We start from the raw sequence: 20,853 nt of genomic DNA on the forward strand, positions 1-20,853 counted from the left end.
GGTAACCACAAAGAAAACAGCTATAGAATTTATATAAATGGGATTTAAATATTTTGATACAAAAAAAAAAACGAAAACAGTAATGCAAGAAATAAGAGACCAAAAAAGCTATAAGGCATAAAGAAAACAAATAGCACAAAAATGGATATTAATCCTTATCAATAATTATTTTAATGAAAATGAATTAAACTCCCCAATCAAAAGACAGATTGACAGAATAGATAAAAACTCATGACCCTACTACATGCTGTCTACAAGAGACTCACTTGAGATCCAAAAACACAAACAGGTTGAAAATGAAAGGATGGAAAAAGATATTCCATGCAAATCATAATGAAAAGAGAGTTGGGGTGGCTATACTAACATCAAACAATAGACTTTAAATCCAAAAAAGTCTGTAAGAGACAAAGAAGGATATTATGTATTAATAGAAGTCTCAATACAGCAAGAAGATATAACAGTTATAGACATTTATGCATCTAATGACAGATCATCAAAATATATAAGGCAAAAACGGTGAAAATTGAAGAGAGAAATAATTCTACAATAATGCATTGAGACTTCAGTACCTCACTCACAGTAGTGGATAGAACAACTAGACAGAACTAAGGAAATAAAGAATTTAAACAACACAATAAACCAACTAGATCTAACAGACATATACAGACACTCTACCCAACAATAACAGCATATACAGTCTTCTCAAGCGCACATGGGACATTTTCAGAATAGATCACATTTGAGGGCAGCAATTAAGTCTCAATAGATTTAAATAGATAGATAGCAGAAAGAAGGAAATAAGAAAGATGAGAACAGATATGAAGTAGAAAAACAACTGAGAAAAATCGATGAAACCAAAAGTAGTTTTATCAAAAAGATCAATAAAATTGACAAACCTTTTGTTAGATGGACGAAGAGAAAAAAAGACTCAAAGTATTAAAGTCAGAAGTGAAAGTGGGGACATTACTACTGATTCTACAGAAACATAAAGGACTATAAGATACTACTATAAAGAATTATACACCAAAAAATTGAATAACCTAGATGAAATGGACAAATTCCTAGAAATATAAAACCGACCAAGACTATATCACAAACAGAAAATCTGAATAGATCTATAACTAATAAGAAGATTGAATCAGTAATCAAAAACCTCTCAACAAAGAAAATCCCTGGACCTGATGGTTTCACTGGTGAATTCTATCAAATATTTAAAGAACAAATACCAAAATCCTCAAATTTTTCCAAAAAAAATTAAAGTGGAGGGAACACTTCCTAACTCATTCTATGAGGTCACCAAAGGCAGACAAAGACACTACAAGATAACTACAGACCATTATCTCTTATTTACACTGATGCAAAAATCCTCAACAATATATAGTTGATCCTTGAACACCAGGGGTTTGAATTGTGTGGGTCCACTTATATGGGAAATTTTTTTCAATAAATAAGTACTACAGTACTACACAATCTGCAGCTGGTTGAATCCACAGATGCATAACCTCAGATACGGAGGGCCAACTATAAAGTTATACTCAGATTTTCAACTGCTCAGGAGGTCTGCACCCCAACTCCTGCATTGTTCAAGGGTCGGATGTACTAGCAATACAATTCAGCAGCATATCAAAAGGATTATACACCATGACCAAGTGGGATTTAGTCCTGGAATACAAGGATGGTTCAACATATAAGAACTGATCAAAGTAATATGCTGCATCAACATAATGAAGAGAAAAACCACAATCATCTCAATTGATGCAGAAAAGGCATCTGACAAAATTCAACACCCTTTCATGATAAAAACACTCAACAAAATAGAAATAGAAGAAAACTACCTCAATATAATAAAAGCAATATATGAAAAAACCACAGCAAATATTATATTCAATAGTTAGAGACTGAAAGCTTTTCCTCTAAGATCAGGAACAAGACAAGGATGCCTGCCTTCACCACTTCTTCTCAGCATAGTACTAGAAGTTCTAGCCAGAGCAACTAGGCAAGAAAAAGAAATAAAAGGCATCCAAATCTGAAAGGAAGAAGTAAAATTATCTGTTTGCAGATGATATGATCTTACATGTAGAAAACTTTAAAGACTTGCAGAAGAGTAGAGCAATACCACACTTCTCACTAATTTTTTACTTTGAAAAAGTTATTTTTCATAAAAATACATTAACATGTAATAGTTTATTATAATTTTTAGTGAGATATTTTTGAAATTCTCAGATTTAATGTCTTACATGACAAATATCAATAGATTGAACCCATATAAAAATTCTTTGGAGTCTTCAGTTTTAAAAAATGCAAAAAGGGTCCTGAGATCAAAGTCCAATTATGTTAATTTCTCTTGTCAGAAGTTGGTTTAGGAATGGGCCTGTAATAGCATTTCTGGCCATTGATGAGAGGTAGTCTTTTGTGGAGCTCCTGGGAAGTTTTTCTTTGCTCTTAAAAAAAAGGGGGGGGCGTTTATGAGAAGAAACTGTTCCCTCTGGGCAGGACTTCTCTGTGTTTAGAGCTGCTGCACTTCTCTTTGACCAAAGGGTAGCCAGCTAAAGGACCAAGCCAACATGCTGAGAATGGCAGAACCTAGGTCTCTAATGACATTACTGAGCCACTGAATTAACTAACCCTGGAACTGCTCTATCTCAGATCTCTTGTTCATGAGAAAATGAATATTCTTTATTGTTTGAGGCACTGTTAGTGTGGTTCTGTGGATTGCACCAGAAAGCATTCTCAATGATTCAGTATTTGTTTTTTATCAAATGTAAAGGAGTTAGGAACCAAACTAGCAGGAAAAAGCACAGAAAGTTAATTCCTATGTTTATGTTTTGTTCATTTATGAATCCCAGTTGCATTTATCTGCATGCTGTGAATACTGATGAAAACATCATGGCTCATCAGCTTAGACCTTTACACTGTCAACATCCTTTCAGGGGCTGAATATTTCCAGTCTTCTCCAACAATGCCCTTGGTGAGGGATTATAGCTAGAGCAGCACAAATTTACTACCACTCTGGGAAAAAATTAGGGTGCACATTCCAATGACACCCAAGGAAGGAAGTGGTACTATTTCCTACATGGAGAGGGTGAACATGTATTCTTAAGACCATTCAAAATGTGAGGAAGGGAACCAAAGCGGTCAACGAGCCTAACACTCTCACTTTACAGGTAAGGAAATTGAGGTCAGAAAGGCCATACATGTCACAGATTGTGAAAGTAAATCCAGTCTCCTCAGAAGAAGTCTGCACCTCAGTTCACGCAAGCTTAAGTTTCTACATGTTCTATGCATTCATTTACTTGGGGTGGGAGTGAGGAGAGGACAGAAAGGTACTAAGGGTAAAGAAAAAAACAGCAATGGGGGGCTTCCCTGGTGGCACAGTGGTTAAGAATTGGCCTGCCAATGCAGGGGACACGGGTTTGAGCCCTGGTCTGGGAAGATCCCACATGTCGCGGAGCAACTGAGCCCGTGCGTCACAACTACTGAGCCTGTGCTCTAGAGCCTGCGTGCCACAACTACTGAAGCCCATGTGCCTAGAGTCTGTGCTCTGAAACAAGAGAAGCTACTGCAATGAGAACCCCGCACAGCACAATGAAGAGTAGCCCCCACTCGCTGCAACTAGAGAAAGCCTGCACGCAGCAACAAAGACACAATGCAAACAAAAATAAATAAATAAAAATTAAATTAAATTTAATTTTAAAAACAGCAAGGAAAGTGGATTTAAGCCTCAAAATTATGGGAAAAAAATATAGTCTAATACACACACACACACACACACACACACACACACACACACACACATACACACACAGTTTAGAATTAAAGTTCTAGGGAGGATATTGGTCGTGGGTCCTCTGCCTTTTGGCAAGGGAATCTTCATCACTGATGCCGGCCATCAGGTACTTGAGGCCTGTGATCCAGGTGCGGGCCTCCTCAGGGTTGGAGGTGATGAGGTCCAGGGACTCCATGTGGTTGCCATGGTAGATGGTGAAGCAGCAGCTAGGATCAAAGTTCCCCTCAGCCTGTCTGTGGAATATTTCAGACTGCCGACCCTCGGTGACTTTGTAAATGGAGTCAATAAGTACTGTGAGGAAAGAGATACACAGTTATGTGGCAGGTGAAGATATGTAGGCAAAGCAAAATCATCTTAAAATTTAAAAATAAAATTCATTGTCTGTGAATCGTGATATTAAGCCCGAATGTGAAATACAAGCTCTGTCATTTCCTGCTAGTAACCTTCTCCATGTACCACTTTACTCTCCTGGACAGCCAGACAACACCCTCCTAGGTGTTGCGTCAGAATGTATTGAAATTTATGATAGGAAGACAGATATGCCCAGCAGGACAAGAAGGTTGGTAGAAAAGGGGGCTATGAATATGTCAAATGTATAGTTTATATGTTTATGCAAGGAAAACATACAAAGACCTAGAGCCAACTTTGCCGTTTTATAATATGCATAAAACAGCAATTAAAAATTGAAGGGAAAAAAAATTTGGTGGTAACCAAATAGTATAGCTAAATGTGATTGGGATTTATAGAGAGAAAGCTATGAGAGTAAAGGCAGAGCGGGGCTTAGAGAGGCGGAGGGGAAAACACAGTGGCAGCCCAGGGAAAGAGACATAAAGATACAGAAACATAAGGCCCACTCCACAGATGTTGAACAGGCCATTTACACTGGACTGAAAAGCTCAAGAGGCAGAGTAATGGGAGATAAAGCTAGAAAGAGATAAATCGAGCTAGAGGCTAGATTATGAGGAGCTGGAGTAACAGACCAGAGATTAGCATTATTTAGGTAGTGGAGCAACGCTGCAAGTGTGTGTCAGAGAAGCACTTGCAGAGCGGATTACTTTAGACTAAGACAGTATTTTTTGTTTGTTTGCTTGCTTGTTTGGGGGCATGAATCAGAAGGGTTGCAATCTTACTGAGTGCCCATATGCACCGTCCACGCCTCTGCTCTGATCTAATGGCACAGTCCCAATCTGTCTTTCTAACTCATTCTCCCCATGACTCACAGGGAAATGAGCCTATGCCCAGCCCCCGGGCAAGTTCTAGTGGGTCCAAGCCAGTGGGGTGGCCCCACTCCTATGTCCTATGATTGCTTTAGGTGTGAGAACATAACCCAGTTCTAACCAAGGAGACATGGGCACCCTGCTTTGAGAGAAGGGTGTGGAAAGGGGTTCTTCCCTCTTGAAAAGGAAGCAGAAGGTCCCTTTCTGCATCTTCACGATCCTATCAGTTGTGAAGCCACGTTGCTGCTGCCTCGATTACGATGTCAACATGCAAGGGACAGAGCCAAGGGCACTCAGGGAAAACAGAACTAGAGACTCAACATCCCATGCCTGAGGCTGGCCAATCTGAGTTTCTTGTTATGTGAGAGAATAAATTTGTGTATCACGTAAGCCTAATTAGTCGAGGTCGTCTACGAGTTGAAGAGGAAAGCATCTTATCTGACAGGGGCAGAAGAAACTAGCAAAATGGAGCTTGGTTAGGAGACTTTGAAATAGGCCACCGGAAAGGTGAAGAAACCCTGGACGAAGAAGACCCCTGTGAAAACAGGAGGGAGGGAGCAGGTGAGAGAGACACTACAGGGGACTCAGCAAGGACTTGGTGCTGAGTGTAGAAGGTGTGGGAGACAGGCTTTACAGAGGAGACAGATCAATGCTATTTTACTTGATATCACTGAAACAATTTTGTTAATTCATTCATCAGTTAACTGTGCTCAGAATATGTCAAAACACTTTAAATCCTACTGGATTTATGATGTCCTTTACTTTTTATAGGAAAATAAAAGACCTCAAGTTATAAAACCTCATATCCCAACTAAAAAAATTTGTCTCCAACACAGGGGAAATATTACCATTTACAGCACTCGTGGGTAAGAAAACTTTTTATGGATTTAAATTCCTCCAAAGAATTAACCAAAGTAAAAATGGCCATCCCTTATTCTGTCTCTTCACATTCTCTAACAACTGACCCTAAAACTTGCAGAAATATGAAAAGTCTACGGATCTGAAGCTTCAGAGCCCACCCAATAGAACCCATGTGTTACTCTGTCAAGCCAAACAGAGAATTCAAAAGTTAGTCTTACTTTTTGCCTTCTCGCTCTTCCTAGAGGGTCTCCATCGGAGGCGGGTCCGGTGCTCATCCAGGTAAAAGAGCCGGACGAGCCCTTTGGTCCCACGCTTCAGTTTGATCATCTGTGTCCCGGACTGCATTACACTCATGCATCTTTCAACTGCAAACAAGATTAGAGTACATTCAGCTCTCACACAATGCAGGTGAGTCCTGGTGTTCAGAAACCTTACTGTCAAATAAAACTTCTGATCACACCCTAAAGGCTAAAGATCCAGAAGACAAATTTAGAAGAGGTAATCTGAAGAAAGAGTTGTTAAAGAATTGATTCATCAGGCTTAAACCAGTAAAAAGCCTTACTGATGGAAATAAAATTCTACTTCTAGATAAACAATGCATTACTGTTGAACAAAGCATCTTTTGTCCAAGCTGACAACATGCTTTTTGGTATAAGATCAATGATAATTTGGTACTTGAATTTATGTTCGTAAAGCAAGTTCTCAGACTTCATGTTAAAACTTGTGAGTTTTTAAATAACCAGCAGTAAAAACATCTTATGATAATGCTTCAAAACGCAATTAACAAAAACACGACTGGCAAAATGTTTCAACAATTGTTGAAGTTGTATATGGGTTCACATTATAATTTTGTGTATGCTTGAAAACAGCTAAATAAATGTTTTCAAATGTGATGAGGAAAAAATCAAGTTTTCACAATTAAACATAAAATATTTGTTAATGAATTTAGCTGCTAGGATTTTCTAAGTAGAGAAATAACTTGGTGGTTGAACTCAGATAAAATCCAAATCACTTATTATCCAAGTTAATGCTATCATTTAAATTCTCCTCTTTGAGATGAACCTTGATGGAAGTGAGCATCTGTATCTGTTGGTGTTGTCTGTTTCCCTTTCTTTGTTAATAGCACCCACTTTTCCTTTGGAAATACTTCTTTCCCATTCCATGTGCCTTTGGTGGCCTGTCAATCACCCCAAGCAAGAAATGGGCACCTGACTTAAGCTGAGAGCAAATCTGACTCCCTTTCAAGGAACATGAACCCTGAGTAGAGCACTGAATGAAAACAGAGCTGAGTCATTTCAAAGTACAAGATTTAAGAGACACTCCTGGTTGGACACCCCAAGATGTTACAGTTGTCGCAGTTACTCTTCCTGAAGCTGGCAAATTATTCCATTTTCCCCTTGGTTCTCCAAGTTATACAATACTCTTCCAAATGCCCTCTTCTCATTGCATCAGCCAGAAACAGCTTCTGTTTCACCGACTAATACATAGGCACAGATGCAACCTTTAAAGCATTAGGAACAACTAGCTCTGAGTACCTACCTGATCAAGCAGCCTACCATTAGATAAAAGAAACACAGTAAGTCAACTCTAACAATGTTAGGCTTCAGCTTCTTTGGCTAACTTGTTTTTACCAGGAAAAAACCTGATCCCAAAACTTAACATTGTATGCACAGAGTACTCAAGGTAACTTCAACATAACCAGCTTCCACTATTTCCTTCATGCAGAGCCTTTCTTTCTCCCAAAGAAATCAAGGAAGAACGGCACAAAATCAAGCATGGTTTTGGGATGTGATACTGCAAGAAAGGCGAAGTGTAGGTTGCTCTTACCCATTTCATATGACATACCAAATATACAAGTGATAAAATACTGCTTAAGAAAAAAAACACCCAAACTTAAAATGTTTACTTTGAAGCCCAGAACAAAATTTGAGATTTGGTTTCATGCACATTAGTAAATTTACCTACCACTGAGCACCATTCATTTAGGTAATGAAAGCCACAGATTTGAATTCTTGACAGTCAGCCTGACCATCTCACACCAGTAATTAGAGGAAGAACAGAAGACAGCCAGTGTATCAAGATAAAATAATCAAGTCTAACCACGCAAGGCAAAACTCCCAGAAACATCTATTAGAACTTCTTTGGCCACTGACCTTAGGTCACATCAGGAAGCAGATATTCACAGTCACCCCCTGCACCATGCACAGGGCTATATAATGAGGTGAAGCAGAGAACAAGGAGACTTTGACTTAAAGAGGTTAAATTTCAAGAGCATGAAACCTTTAAAAAGATAACTTATAAACGGTAGTTTAGAGCTAGGGTTCAGAACAGTGTTTGGATCTAGACGGCCTGGGATAGAACTCCGTATCTGCCACTTATTAGCTGTAGGAGGTTAGGCACATTATTTAATCCCTCTATGCCTCTATGTCTTTGTCTATAAAATGGCAATAATGTTACCCCTTGAAATGTTGTTGAAGACTGAATGAGTTAATTCATGTAACGTACTGAAAATGGTGCCTGGAACAATATAAACACTATAAATGGTAGCTATTATTACAGTTTTATTACTGATTTTTTAAAAATAAATGCCAAGACAAAAATACATGAGAGTCCATAGTAAAAAGAGAATACAGTGTGCTGGGATGGGAATGAGTGTGGTAATAAAACAGTGTCAACGGAGGCTTGGGGACAGGAAAGCGCAGGGGTATGATCAGAGGATAGGAAAAGATTGTCCTCTGTCTACAGTGACCTAAAAGGGGATTAACAGGATATTTGATTCTTTGGGCCAGATAAGACTAGGTGGCAGGGGTTAGGAATGCTGGCCTAAGATTTAAATCCAACAGCAATAAGAGATTCACTTGATATTTCTGAGCAAAGGAGTAGTGGTATAAAAAAACATAATTCAGGAAGATGTCTGTTTGGGAAAAGAGAATAAAATGAACTGTTTATACCAGAACAGAAAATTGAATTAACTGTACCATCAGAGATCTAAAGCAAAGACTACAGACCTATGGAAAGGACCATCTATATATCTGGCATGGTGCCCTCTACTTTATTCACACTGGCCCTTCTTTCCCTTTACTTTTCACAGTCCCATTTCCTTTCCCTGAAATGAAACTGCTATGGCTACAATATTCTCAGCATTTTAACAGGAAAAGCACAGTGATATAAAAGTTTAATCACTTACTTGAGCTAATAAATACCACCTATCACTTAGCATCGTCTAAAGAAACCCAAACATTTTAGAAAGTGGAATCCAACCCCTTAGAGAGGGAGTGTGTTTGAATAATATATTATATATTCACTAGCTTCACATTTATCCCACCAACTCATCCATGGGCTAAAACTCCAGCATTATCCGTTGCCATGAACAAGTATATATGATCAAAATATACTTGGCAGAGCTAGGGTCTGAAACAATGTGCTGCTTAAAGTGTTTATATAGTCGCTTTATGCTTTCTCCATGATGTTCCCTATCACACAAAAAAAGCCACGTAGTCAGTCACCTTGAAAAAATCAAGTCTAGTGAAGTCTTGAAAGTCATCTAAATCCATTTCTCCCTTCCTCAAACCAGAGAGTCCATTGGAGCTGTACAGCTAACCAGAGAAGGAGTACCCTCCTTCTTTCCAACTCATTCCCACTGGGTAATAATCACCCATGTTAGAGACAAAATATTCTTCCAGGGTCAGCTAAACTACTTAAGGGTCAGCATAATCTCTTCATGTTCTACCTTCAGTTGAGATAGGTAACAGTACCCGCTATAAAAGTCATTCACCAGCCATGCCAGATCAGTAGATTCCACAAAATAGGGTGAGAAACAAGGAGAGAAAGGCAAAATTCCAGGGCAGGAAAACAGGGGAAGAATGCCAGAGGCTTAGGATGATGCAACCTCATCACACACATTTCCATTGCTGGAAGGTATCTGGGGAAAGTCTTCAAATACAGGTTACAGATTCAGACAGCTACAAACAATGTCTCTGATATCACATTCTCCCTGTGGTAGCCTTAATATTTTTAGAAAAGAAGTTTATTTGGATACAATGCAGCAATGTTCAAGAATATTAAGGGAGAAACGCCCATCAGCCCATTACATAACACACATACTGTTTTTGTCTGTTGTGCTCCAGGGCTCAATATGAATACAAATTTGATATATTGGTTGCAATCATGATATTTCAGCCATTTGGCACCCTGCTTTTTTTCATTTGTATTGTAAACAGCTTTCCATGTTTTTACAGACTCTTAATAATTATTTTAATCGCTGCGTAACAGAATGGTATAAATATTTAAAGAGCAGAACAGATGAGTAGAGGACTACATTTCTAACTTTACTACATAATTAGAGTTTTAGAACTCTCAGAGTCTCATCTGTAAAATAAAAGGCATAACAAAGTGGTCTATAAGGTCCTTTAGAATTCATCTCTTTAAAGGGATTAAATCAATCATTTCTGCCACAGTTAGTTTAAAATAAGTAAATTTCCTTAGGGTTTATCAGTTCACTAAGTCCCTCAAGCAGAAAATGCTGTTAAAAAATACACTTCCTATTTGAAGCATTGTAGTAGAAAGTATCATTTGGGGGGAGATGCCCAACATTTCCACTAAGTCTATATGGCATCCAAGTGGGTTCAAGTCTTTAAGCCAAGGTCGAATCAGAGAAAATCACATTCTGTTAGGAATGCCATAGTGCTACCTGATGACAGCTTTGAGATATAACTTACATACATTAAAATTCAAATGTTTTAAATGTACAGTTCCATGGCTTTGGCATATTTAGAGTTGTGTGATGATCTAATTTTATTTTACTTTTTTTTTTTTAATTTATTTTTGGGTGCGTTGGGTCTTCGTTGCTGCACGTGGGCTTTCTCTGGTTGTGGTGCGCCGACTTCTCATTGTGGTAGCTTCTCTTGTTGCTGAGCACGGGCTCTAGGCATGCAGGCTTCAGTAGTTGCAACACATGGGCTTAGTAGCACGTGGGCCCTAGAACACATGGGCTTCAGCAGTTGCGGCATGTGTGCTCAGTAGTTGTGCCTCGTGACTTTACAGCACAGGCTCAGTAGTTGTGGCGCACGGGCTTAGTTGCTCCACAGCATGTGGGATCTTCCTGGACTAGGGATTGAACCCATGTCCCCTGAATTGGCAGGCAGATTCTTAACCACTGTGCCACCAGGGAAGTCCCTGATGATCCAACTTTAGAAAATTTCCATCACCCCAAGAAGAAACCTCATGCCCATTTGCAGTCACTTCCCATTTTCACTCACAGTCCCAGACAACCACCAACCTACTTTCTGTCTCTACAGATGGGCCTTTCGCAGATATTTCATATAAATGAAAATCATACAATATGCAGCCTTTTGTGTCTGGCTTCTTTCACTCAGCATAATGTTTCTGAGGTTCCTATGATGATTGTGTTCATTTGTTTTGTCTTCTCTTTCCCCTTCTTCCCTGACATCACATGAAACTCTTCCACTGTCACTTAGGGTAAAAATGATGCAGAATGGGAGACTGGCTGAATAAAATAATACACACATACACACAAGGCAGTACTATGCAACTATAAAAAATAATAAGATCTCTATGAACTGATACGGAGTTTCCAGGAGATAATAGTAAGTGAAAAAGGCAAAGCGTTAAGTAAGCATATATACATTTACAGTATGCTACTTCTTGTGTAATAAAAAAAGATGGGAATAGTTTTTAATATACAAATATTGTTTATCATTACAAAAAGAAATATAAGAAGGATAACCCAGAAAACAGTGAAGCTGGTTACCTATAAGGGTGGGAGAGAATTGAGTGAAGAGGGTAAGGAAGGGACTGATACCGCTCGTAGGATCCTACATGTTCAAAGTTAAAATTGAATCAGTGAGAATGAGAGGAGTGGAAACAAACACAAAAAGTAAACAAATTCATACACACATAGACACAAGTATTTGTGTATGTATTTGTATGCTTGTGTGTACATATACACAGGCATACAGATCTTGTATTTCCTAGATCTGTTCTCTAAAAGGCCAAGAAGCAAAATCCCCTCCAACAGTAATGAGCACACCTGGTGCCCTGCTCATTCTCTGCTCTAAAGGTCACCTTGAGACAGTTTCTCACATACAGCCTCATGGCTGTGCCTGTGCTGAGGCCATACAAAAATATCACTTGCACTCTCTTGTAAACACATCTATTCTGGGACACTGATCAACAAAAACTGTGCGGAGCGGGCAAAAAAAAAAAAGGCCAGATCCTCTGCAAGAGAATCTTTTCAGCCAAAAGGTACATGAAAAATGTGAATTGATTTCTTGGCAGCTTCCACAGATCAGAGTAAATCTGTGTGGCTGAAAGGGATTAGTTTCTGAAAACAATTTCATTTCTATATGAAAACGGTACCAAATAATGCAGGTAATGTTTCTGTCAAAGGAAGGAAAGGGAGATTTCCTAAAATCATCAGAGCAGAAGTAAAGGGTATACTTAAGTCTCAGCACAGACCAAAAACATATTTTGGGACCTGGTACATAGTGAGTCCTGAGACACCTTGTTGATAGGCTGGATGACAGAGTCAGTCCAGATTTAGGGACAGAAGGAGGGGTAGCAAAAAGAGCTCTGGTTTGGGTTCTGTCACTAACTAGCTGTGTGGACTTCAGAAGGTCACTGAGTATTGCTGATTATCCTACTTCCCTCAACCTAAAAATACATTTTTCTCTAAGTTCTATGATCTGGCTGATCTGGCTTTCACAACTATTATTTTACCTTTCGATAAGCTGAAAGCCTAGTTCAATCCAAAAGCCTATTAGAATAACTTTAAAGAAAAAAAAAAAAGCTGATTAACACCTGGATCTCTTACTACAGATAGGCATTTTCAAAATGATCTTTATATAAAATGTAACTGCTCTCACAGGGAATGGCTTCAACTTGAAATGCTCTTTCATGCCAGTAATAAGGCCTTAAAGTCAAATAATATCAGCTTATAAGTGTGCTTACAAACAGCCGTGGAGAGCTCCACTCTTTTATTAAGTCATGATTCTTCCCAGTGAAGAGCAAACAATGTGAAGTTCATTGATTTTTTTTTTCATTGCCTAAATCACTCCTGTGAAGAAGATAAGATTATTTGAAAGGCTTTTAGAAATTAATTGATTAGCAGTAACATTCTAGAACTTGTTTGCAAACTCTGTATACACATAGTCACTATGTTTGCAAAGTTGATAAATGCATATGGAAGGATTTAGGTCAAAGAAAGGGTGAAATGAATTAATCAGTAATTTTTTTAAATGTCAGAACCTTTTTTCTATTTTATTACAGCCTTTCACATGTTGTTTTTTTGTTTGTTTTTGCGGTACGTGGGCCTCTCACTGTTGTGGCCTCTCCCGTTGCAGAGCACAGGCTCCGGACGCGCAGGCCCAGCGGCCGTGGCTCACAGGCCCAGCCACTCCACGGCATGTGGGATCTTCCCGGACCGGGGCACGAACCCGTATCCCCTGCATCGGCAGGCGGACTCTCAACCACTGCGCCACCAGGGAAGCCCTATACTTTCTTTTTTAATAAGACCTGTTTTATATTCAACAATCGTTTCTGGTCCATAATTGTTAGCCCTGGGGAACAATTGAAATACAAACAAGAATTCATAACAAGATGATTTTGTTGGTTTTATTTTAATGTTATCCCGTGGGGAAGGGCTATATGAATTAATTTTAAAATTCTAAATTTAGTTCCATCTACTATGTAAAGAGTTTTCTAAGTCAACGTAAGATATGACGATGTTGTCACCATTCAACAATATGGTTTGTATACTTATATGTATATGTATGTATGTATGTATATACATACATAGACTATAGATTCTGTTCTGTCATTTATTTAGTGATATGACATTGTACTGAACACTTGGGAGCAAAATTCCCAAGCCACGGTAAATACTGAACTGTATTTATAAAGACCATTGCCATCCAGCAAGGCTCTTTCATGGCTCTTCACCCTGGCTGCACATTAAAATCACTTGGGCACTTCCTTAAAAGTGTTGATCACAAAGCCCCACTGCATACCAATTAAATCAGCATCTCTCATCTCTCAGGGTACAACTGGACTGGGCATCTATTTTGTTTATTGATTTGTTTAGTCCTCCCAGGGATTCTACTGGATACCCAGAGTGAAGACTACTGACATATATTATGTGACTTATTCCTCTTAATATCTCTGTGTAGTAGGTAGAGATAATTAATTGCCTCTCATTATAGAGACAGAGAAATGAAGAACCTGTCTGAGGTCATAAAGCTAGGAAATGGCAGAGCCAGGTTTGAAATCAGGTGTCCTGAGCCCTGGAGCAACTCTCATTCTGTTTCATGATGTGGACTGCCTGCCTTCAAGTCCTGTCTAGGCCGCTAACTGGCTCATCACTGATAAGTCTTTCCAACAGCTTTGCCTACAATTTTCTCATCTATAAAAACAAGGAATCTGTTTGCCGGTTCCTTAGATCCTTCCTAGCAAATACTAAAAATCTATAATATACCAGGTCTAGCTTTTGTAAACTTTATCACAGTGATACTACAACTTCATGGTAATGACAACTCTAGTAAGTAGTATGTAAAAATAACAATAAAATAGGGGGTGGGATGCAAAAAAAAAATAGGGACAATAAGGAATGGGGGTGGGGAATGTGGCATGGATCAGGTGAACTCCAGAGGAGACAGAGTTTGAGCCTGACCCCTGATGAAAATAATAAGAGCACTTGGTGCATTTTTTACATTGTTCTTGTTCTAGGTCTGTCCACATTTTTTCTTCCCACTTAGAGTATGCAAACAGTAGCTGTGATTACTTTAAATGAATTATAAATACTGTTTACCACAGTAAAAATTAGACCTTGGCATTTCTTCTTAGTAACTAGAAAGCCAGTTTCATTTATTGCTTACTCCTCATCTTAGTTGTTTCCTTGGTGACACTGGACGAGGGGACTTAGTGAGGCTTAACCTTCTCTAAAACCAGTAAAATATTTTCCCTTAGTTCTACAAAAACTGCCATGTCAAAGCACAAAAGCATCTCTACTGGGCATATTAAAAAGAATAAAAAGTTTACTATACTATGCATTAATTTCAAAATGTTAGCTTGTTGTTTGACTGATGGTTAGGTCAAAATGGAAGGGTACACAGCTGTTAGGAGACGGAAGTCAAGTGTGATCCTTGGACAAATCCAACTTCTCTTAAGGCAGCGACTGGTCCCCAAGCTTGGCTTTCTTTGAGATAACAGGCTCCCAGACCAACGTCTTCAGAAATCCTTGTTGCTTGAGAATCTGTATTTTAAAAGCTCTCCCAGGTAATTCTGAGGCCCATTTAAGTTTGGAAAAGAGCTCCAGGCACCATTACTGCTCACCATACCTGTTTAGCGTGTGGTCACTGGGAGCCAATCAGTTTCCCAGGTACAGCACTTAATTCAGAGTCACTTAAGTGAAAGAAGCAAAGGCTTACTAGCTCCGTTGTATATTAGGATGTTAGCACAAAGTCTCATCCCCTACTGAAAAAATATGAAATATCCCAGTTAAAGCAAGGGTTAAAAGATATGAAATTCTGACTTTCAAATAATGGTTATTGATTATGTCTCTATAACTTCTTGTCCCCTTGGGAGCTGCTCAGCACCTCACAATTTCAGATCTACTCTAACTTGTAATTAGCTGCTAAGTAGGGCAGAGGAGCTTTCTTAGTTCTGAGCCTTATGACCAGTCTGCATTTTATCTGATCTCACCTACACCCCAACCAGAGACATTTCTTTGAAAAGCAAGATACCTCGACAGGAAACTTACACAGTGGGCTACACACACTAACACAGAATAAGTGTCTGTTGAGGTTGTTAGTGTCTCATTTATTTCTTAAAGTCACTGTACACACTTTCCACTTACCTCCTGCGTTTTATTTTAATTGCATTTTAAAAGAATGTCTAAACCCCCAGCAGTTCCCAGTTCTTACACTTAAGCCTCTATATCCCTCAGCAACCACTGGTTTGCGGAGTCGATCCTTTTTTGCCAAAAACAGCAACAACGACAACAAAGTCAAGAAAGTTTAACTGATTTCATGTAAACTGTCCTAATTTTGTCCACAGAAGTCCTACTTCTGTGTGCCTGTAAGGCTTTCTATGAGTCAAAGAACAGACAATGGAGGAAGAGATCACATTTTCTCTAGAAAACAAAGAGCTTCCCTACCCCCAAGACTCTGTTGCTTTCAGGCCAACGGTCTCCCAAGGGCTGAAGGAGTCAGAGACCACCTGGTGAGCTGAAGCAGGCCTGGCACCTTCCAGCCACAGCCAGTTGCAAACCAAGTTGTACAGCATTTAAAGCAGGCATCCTTATTTCTGCCGCAGGTGGTTTTGTGCCGGTGGGGGTGGGGGCGGGGGACCAAAAATAGATCTCCCCGTGGTAAGGAAAATGCCTCAGCATATCCCCTCAGGTTTATTTTTCAAAAATCGTTTGTCCCCCACCCCAACCCTGGTCCTAATATCATAACCTTTTCCCTTTTTGTTTTTTTAATACCACGTAAACATCACTAAGTAACTGAGCATTCACCATAGCTTATTTGTGGCATTTTGATTAGAGTCGTTATCCCAAATCACTGACTATAGATCTTAAAATCATTTTTTTAAGTAGAAAAATCTAAATATGGGAGAAAGATGAAAAAACCCGAAAACTTCTTTTAAGCAAAATTTGCATATATAATCAGAGCAGATGTGCTATAAAGTTTTCTAAATAGTCAGTCCCCCCCCCATAAAAAGGCCAGCATTAAAACTGAAACTAACTGGTTATAAGACTCCTCGAGTCTCTGTGCATTCAGAAATAATTACACACACTAACACACGCATGTGCATGTGAACACAAACATTCTCACACTTCTTCATCAGTATAAGGATGCCCAGCAAAGCAAGAACAAACAGGGTTGAGAAGTGTCCATGATTACCCTATAACTGGTGGGGTAAATCTTGGGAAGCATACAGGAAATGACAAGGGACAGAAAAAATGTCAGGGAGGGTCGGGAGAGTGTCAGGGATGGATCAAGAAAGAATAGGAAATATTAAACACAATGGTGGCAGGAACAAGAAGAAGCAACTGGAAGCAAAACTTTTGATGGTGAAGAAGAGAGTCAGTGAGAAAGAACTAAAAGATAAGAAAGAGCTGTGGCCCAGGAAAAAAGTAGGAGGTAGGCAGAAAGTTGATGAACACCTGACAGCCGTCTTAACGTCAGAAACATAGGACACTGGGAGAGTCATATATGACATCAGTAGTCAATGGAATGCAGGACCTATTTCAGCCACTATGGTCTACACAATTTTAAGCACGTAAGCAACGCCATATGACTCAGTCTGTCCTCATAGAAGCTTTTCCAGAGTAAGGATTCTACACTTTCTATAACATAGGCAAAGGATAGAAGCCCTAATAGAAAAGGATGATAAATTTAACTACATGTAAAAATATCTATATAAACCATAAACATAATTCAAAATTAGCAAAAGATTAGGAGAAAACATTTGCAAAGAGACATAACAGAAAAAAGGATTAATATCCATGATATAAAGGGTTCCTGCAAGTCAACAGGCAAAAGGATAAGAGACAATTCACAGAAGAAATGACCAATAAATAGATAGAAGAAAATGCTTAACCTTACTCATGGTTAAAAGCTTAAAGTAAAAAGTGAAATGATATTTCACCTGATAAGCATAAATTTTAATGTGAAGAAAGCTATTGTGGATGAAGTTGCAGGGCTAATAATAAGATTATAAATTAGGTAACATTATTTGAATCAATTTAGCAATATTTACCTAAATTTAAAATAAACATGCATTTTGACCTTGCAATCATAGTAGCAGGGATTTATCCTGTACAAATACTGACATAATAAAGCAAGAAACAGAGGTAATATGGCTGATCACTACCACCTTGTTTGTAATTGTCTAAAAACAAACTAGAAACCACTTAAATGTCGATGAGGTCTGATTAAATAAATTATGAGTTAATCATAAAATATTATGATGCCCTTTAAAATAATACAATAGATCTAAATTTGTCAAAAGAGAAAGCTGTCCAAGATACACTATTAAGTGAATAAAAAGTTACAAAGCAATATTTAGAGCATGACAATTCTATTTGAGTTTTGTAACATACATAAATATATGTTATATAGTCTTGGAAAATTTCTGGAATTTGTGGAAAAGGAATGGTACTTAAAGAGGAAGAGACAAGGGTACTTCAATTCCTACCTTAAAGGCTTCTGTACTGCTACAGAATTTTCTTGTCTTTGCCATGAGCCAGTACTGCTTAGAAAAAAATTTTTTTAACATATGGGAAGTGTTATATTTACTTTAAAATTGCATGTAGTTTGCAAGAGCAAGCAAAATAAAATATTGCCACCCCTTTGCAATTCTGCCAACTGCAAACATGATGAAGCAAAAAAAAAAAAAAAAAAAAAAAGTCCAAAGACCTGCGTTCAAATCCTGGGTTCATTTCTCAGTCACATTGTCACCTGGTCTACCTAGCTGGCTCTGAGCCAGTCACCTCACGTTAAACACAATAATCATGGTAAAGATTCAATGAGATGAAGTATAATAAGTGTCATGCTCAATTCTCAGCACACATTGCACCTTCAACAAACACTAGTTTCTCTCCTTCCTCCTAAATGTTATCAGAGCTCAGAGAAACTAGCAGCTCAGGGTACTGTCAGCAGACTCTGAATCACTGAAAACTCTACGGCAGGACAATACAACTGCTTCCAAATATTGAAGGAACATTGGTTTCTATGCCACCCTATTCAATGTGGCCTAATCCTGGGGTATTGATTCCAGTCCACACACAGATGACTCCAAGTGTAGATCTCCAGCACCATTCTCCACCTTCAGTTTCAGGCATCTATGTACAACTGCCCAATGACAGCGCTGGGATATCTAAGAATCTTAAACATCACATCAATCCTAAACCTGCTCCTGCCCCAGCCTCCCCATCTCAGTAAATGGCTTCACCATCCCCTAAATTGTTTAAGCCCAAAACCAAGAAGTCATCATTGTTTCCTTTTTCTATCCTTCACAAAGTCTTGACTCTTCATCGAAAGCACAACCCAAATCCACCATTTCTCTCTGTCAGTATGGTAACCTGGTGATTCAAACCCCACCATCATCTCTCTCCTAGATGTCTAAGCATTCCAGCTGACCTCTCTGCTTCCCCTCATAAAAGTTTTCCATGTCATAGCTATTGTGGTACTTTTTTTCTTTTTCTTGTTTTTTTTTCTGTAGGTCCTTGTTGTTTATCCATTTTATATACAGTAGTGTGTATCTGCTAATCACAAACTCCTAATTTATCCCTCCCCTATCCCTTTTCCCCTTTGGTAACCATAAGTTTGTTTTCTATGTCTGTGAGTGTGTTTCTGTTTTTTATATAAGTTCATTTGTATCATATTTTCTTTTCTTTTCGGCTGCATTGGGTCTTTGTTGCTGCACGAGGGCTTTCTCTAGTTGTGGTGAGCAGGGGCTACTCTTTGTTGAGGTGCGTGGGCTTCTCACTGCAGTGGCTTCTCTTGTTGCAGAGCATGGGCTCTAGGCACGCGGGCTTCAGTAGTTGTGGCACACCAGCTCAGTAGTTGTGGCTCGCGGGATCTAGAGCACAGGCTCAGTAGCTGTGGCGCACAGGCTTAGCTGCTCCATGGCATGTGGGATCTTCCTGGACCAGGGATCAAACCCGTATCCCCTGCACTGTCAGGCGAATTCTTAACCACTGCACTACCAGGGAAATCCCTGGATCATATTTTAGATCCCACAAATAAATAATATCACATGGTATTTGTCTTTGTCTGACTTTCTTCACTTAGTATGATAATCTCTAGGTCCATCCACATTGCTGCAAGTGGCATTATTTCATTCTTTTTTATGGCTGAGTAGTATTCCATCGTATATATGTACCACACCTTCTTTATCCATTCCTCTGTTGATGGACATTTAGGTTGCTTCCATGTCTTGGCTATTGTGAATAGTGCTGCTGTGAACATTGAGGTGCATGTATCTTTTCAAATTAGAGTTTTCTCCAGATATAGGCCCAGGGGAGGGACTGCAGGATCATATATCTCTATTTTTAGCTTTTTAAGGAACCTCCATACTGTTCTCCATAGTGTCTGCACCAATTTACATTCCCACCAACAACGTAGGAAGGCTCCCTTTTCTCCACTCTGTCTCCAGCATTTATTATTTGTAGCCTTTTAAATGATGGCCATTCTGACCAATGTGAGGTGATACCTCGTAGTTTTGACTTGCATTTCTCTATTTAGGTCTTCTGCCCGTTTTGTGATTGGGTTGGGTTATTTTGTTGTTGTTGTTATTTATGTGGTATTTTTTAAAGGTCAAGTACACTTTTCAGAAAAATCTAACAGCCTCTCACAATAAGTATATTTAATCCCAAACTCCTTGCTACAGGCCTACACAATCTCCCTCCAGCCTGTCTCTCCTAATCCTCTTCCTATGATCACTGGGCTCCACATGGTTCCCCAGTTCACTGTGGAAACCACAGTGGGTTCCCCAGTTCACTGTGACTCACACTGTGTCCCTTCTCTCTCGAATGCTTTCCCTCCATATTTTTGCAAGACTGACTCCTTCTTGCAATTCAGGTTATAATTAAGTAACCCAGAGGAGTAGGTCCTGATCACCCAAACTGGAGAGGCCTCCTGGTTGTCTATTATTAACAGCCATTTACTTTATTTTCTGTCATTTCCCACTAAAATGTTAGCTCCACAAAAACAGAAATATTTTATTCACTCATGATTCCCTGTGCCTAGAACAGTGCCAATGCCACACATTTTTGTTTATTGGATTAATGATTTTGTGGTTCCTGATGAACAGATCTAAAAAGAGATCCCCGACTGTTATCTGTCGCCATGAAAAAAAAGTATTTATGAATAAAAGCTGGGGATTGATTTGTGTTTATCCCAGGAACAGTGATTTCTTTAGCATTTAAAACTAAGGTTAAAGTAAGAGTCAACATGGATGATGAGA

The 20,853-nt window shown here is 38.9% G+C and overlaps 1 protein-coding gene across 1 annotated transcript in view; it reads right to left on the minus strand.

Moving 5' to 3' along the window:
• Window positions 1-20,853, minus strand: part of PLCH1 (phospholipase C eta 1) — a 239,079-nt gene that overhangs the window by 99,421 nt on the left and 118,805 nt on the right. Inside the window, exons 3-4 of the mRNA XM_007106908.4 lie at window positions 6,084-6,230; window positions 3,836-4,078 (exon numbers count right to left, since the gene is read on the minus strand). Coding sequence (XP_007106970.2) covers window positions 3,836-4,078; window positions 6,084-6,230 — 390 coding nt within the window. The remainder of the gene's footprint in view (window positions 1-3,835; window positions 4,079-6,083; window positions 6,231-20,853) is intronic.

Source organism: Physeter macrocephalus, chromosome 1 (assembly GCF_002837175.3).
Source record: "Physeter macrocephalus isolate SW-GA chromosome 1, ASM283717v5, whole genome shotgun sequence".
Classification (NCBI taxonomy): Eukaryota; Metazoa; Chordata; class Mammalia; order Artiodactyla; family Physeteridae; genus Physeter; species Physeter macrocephalus.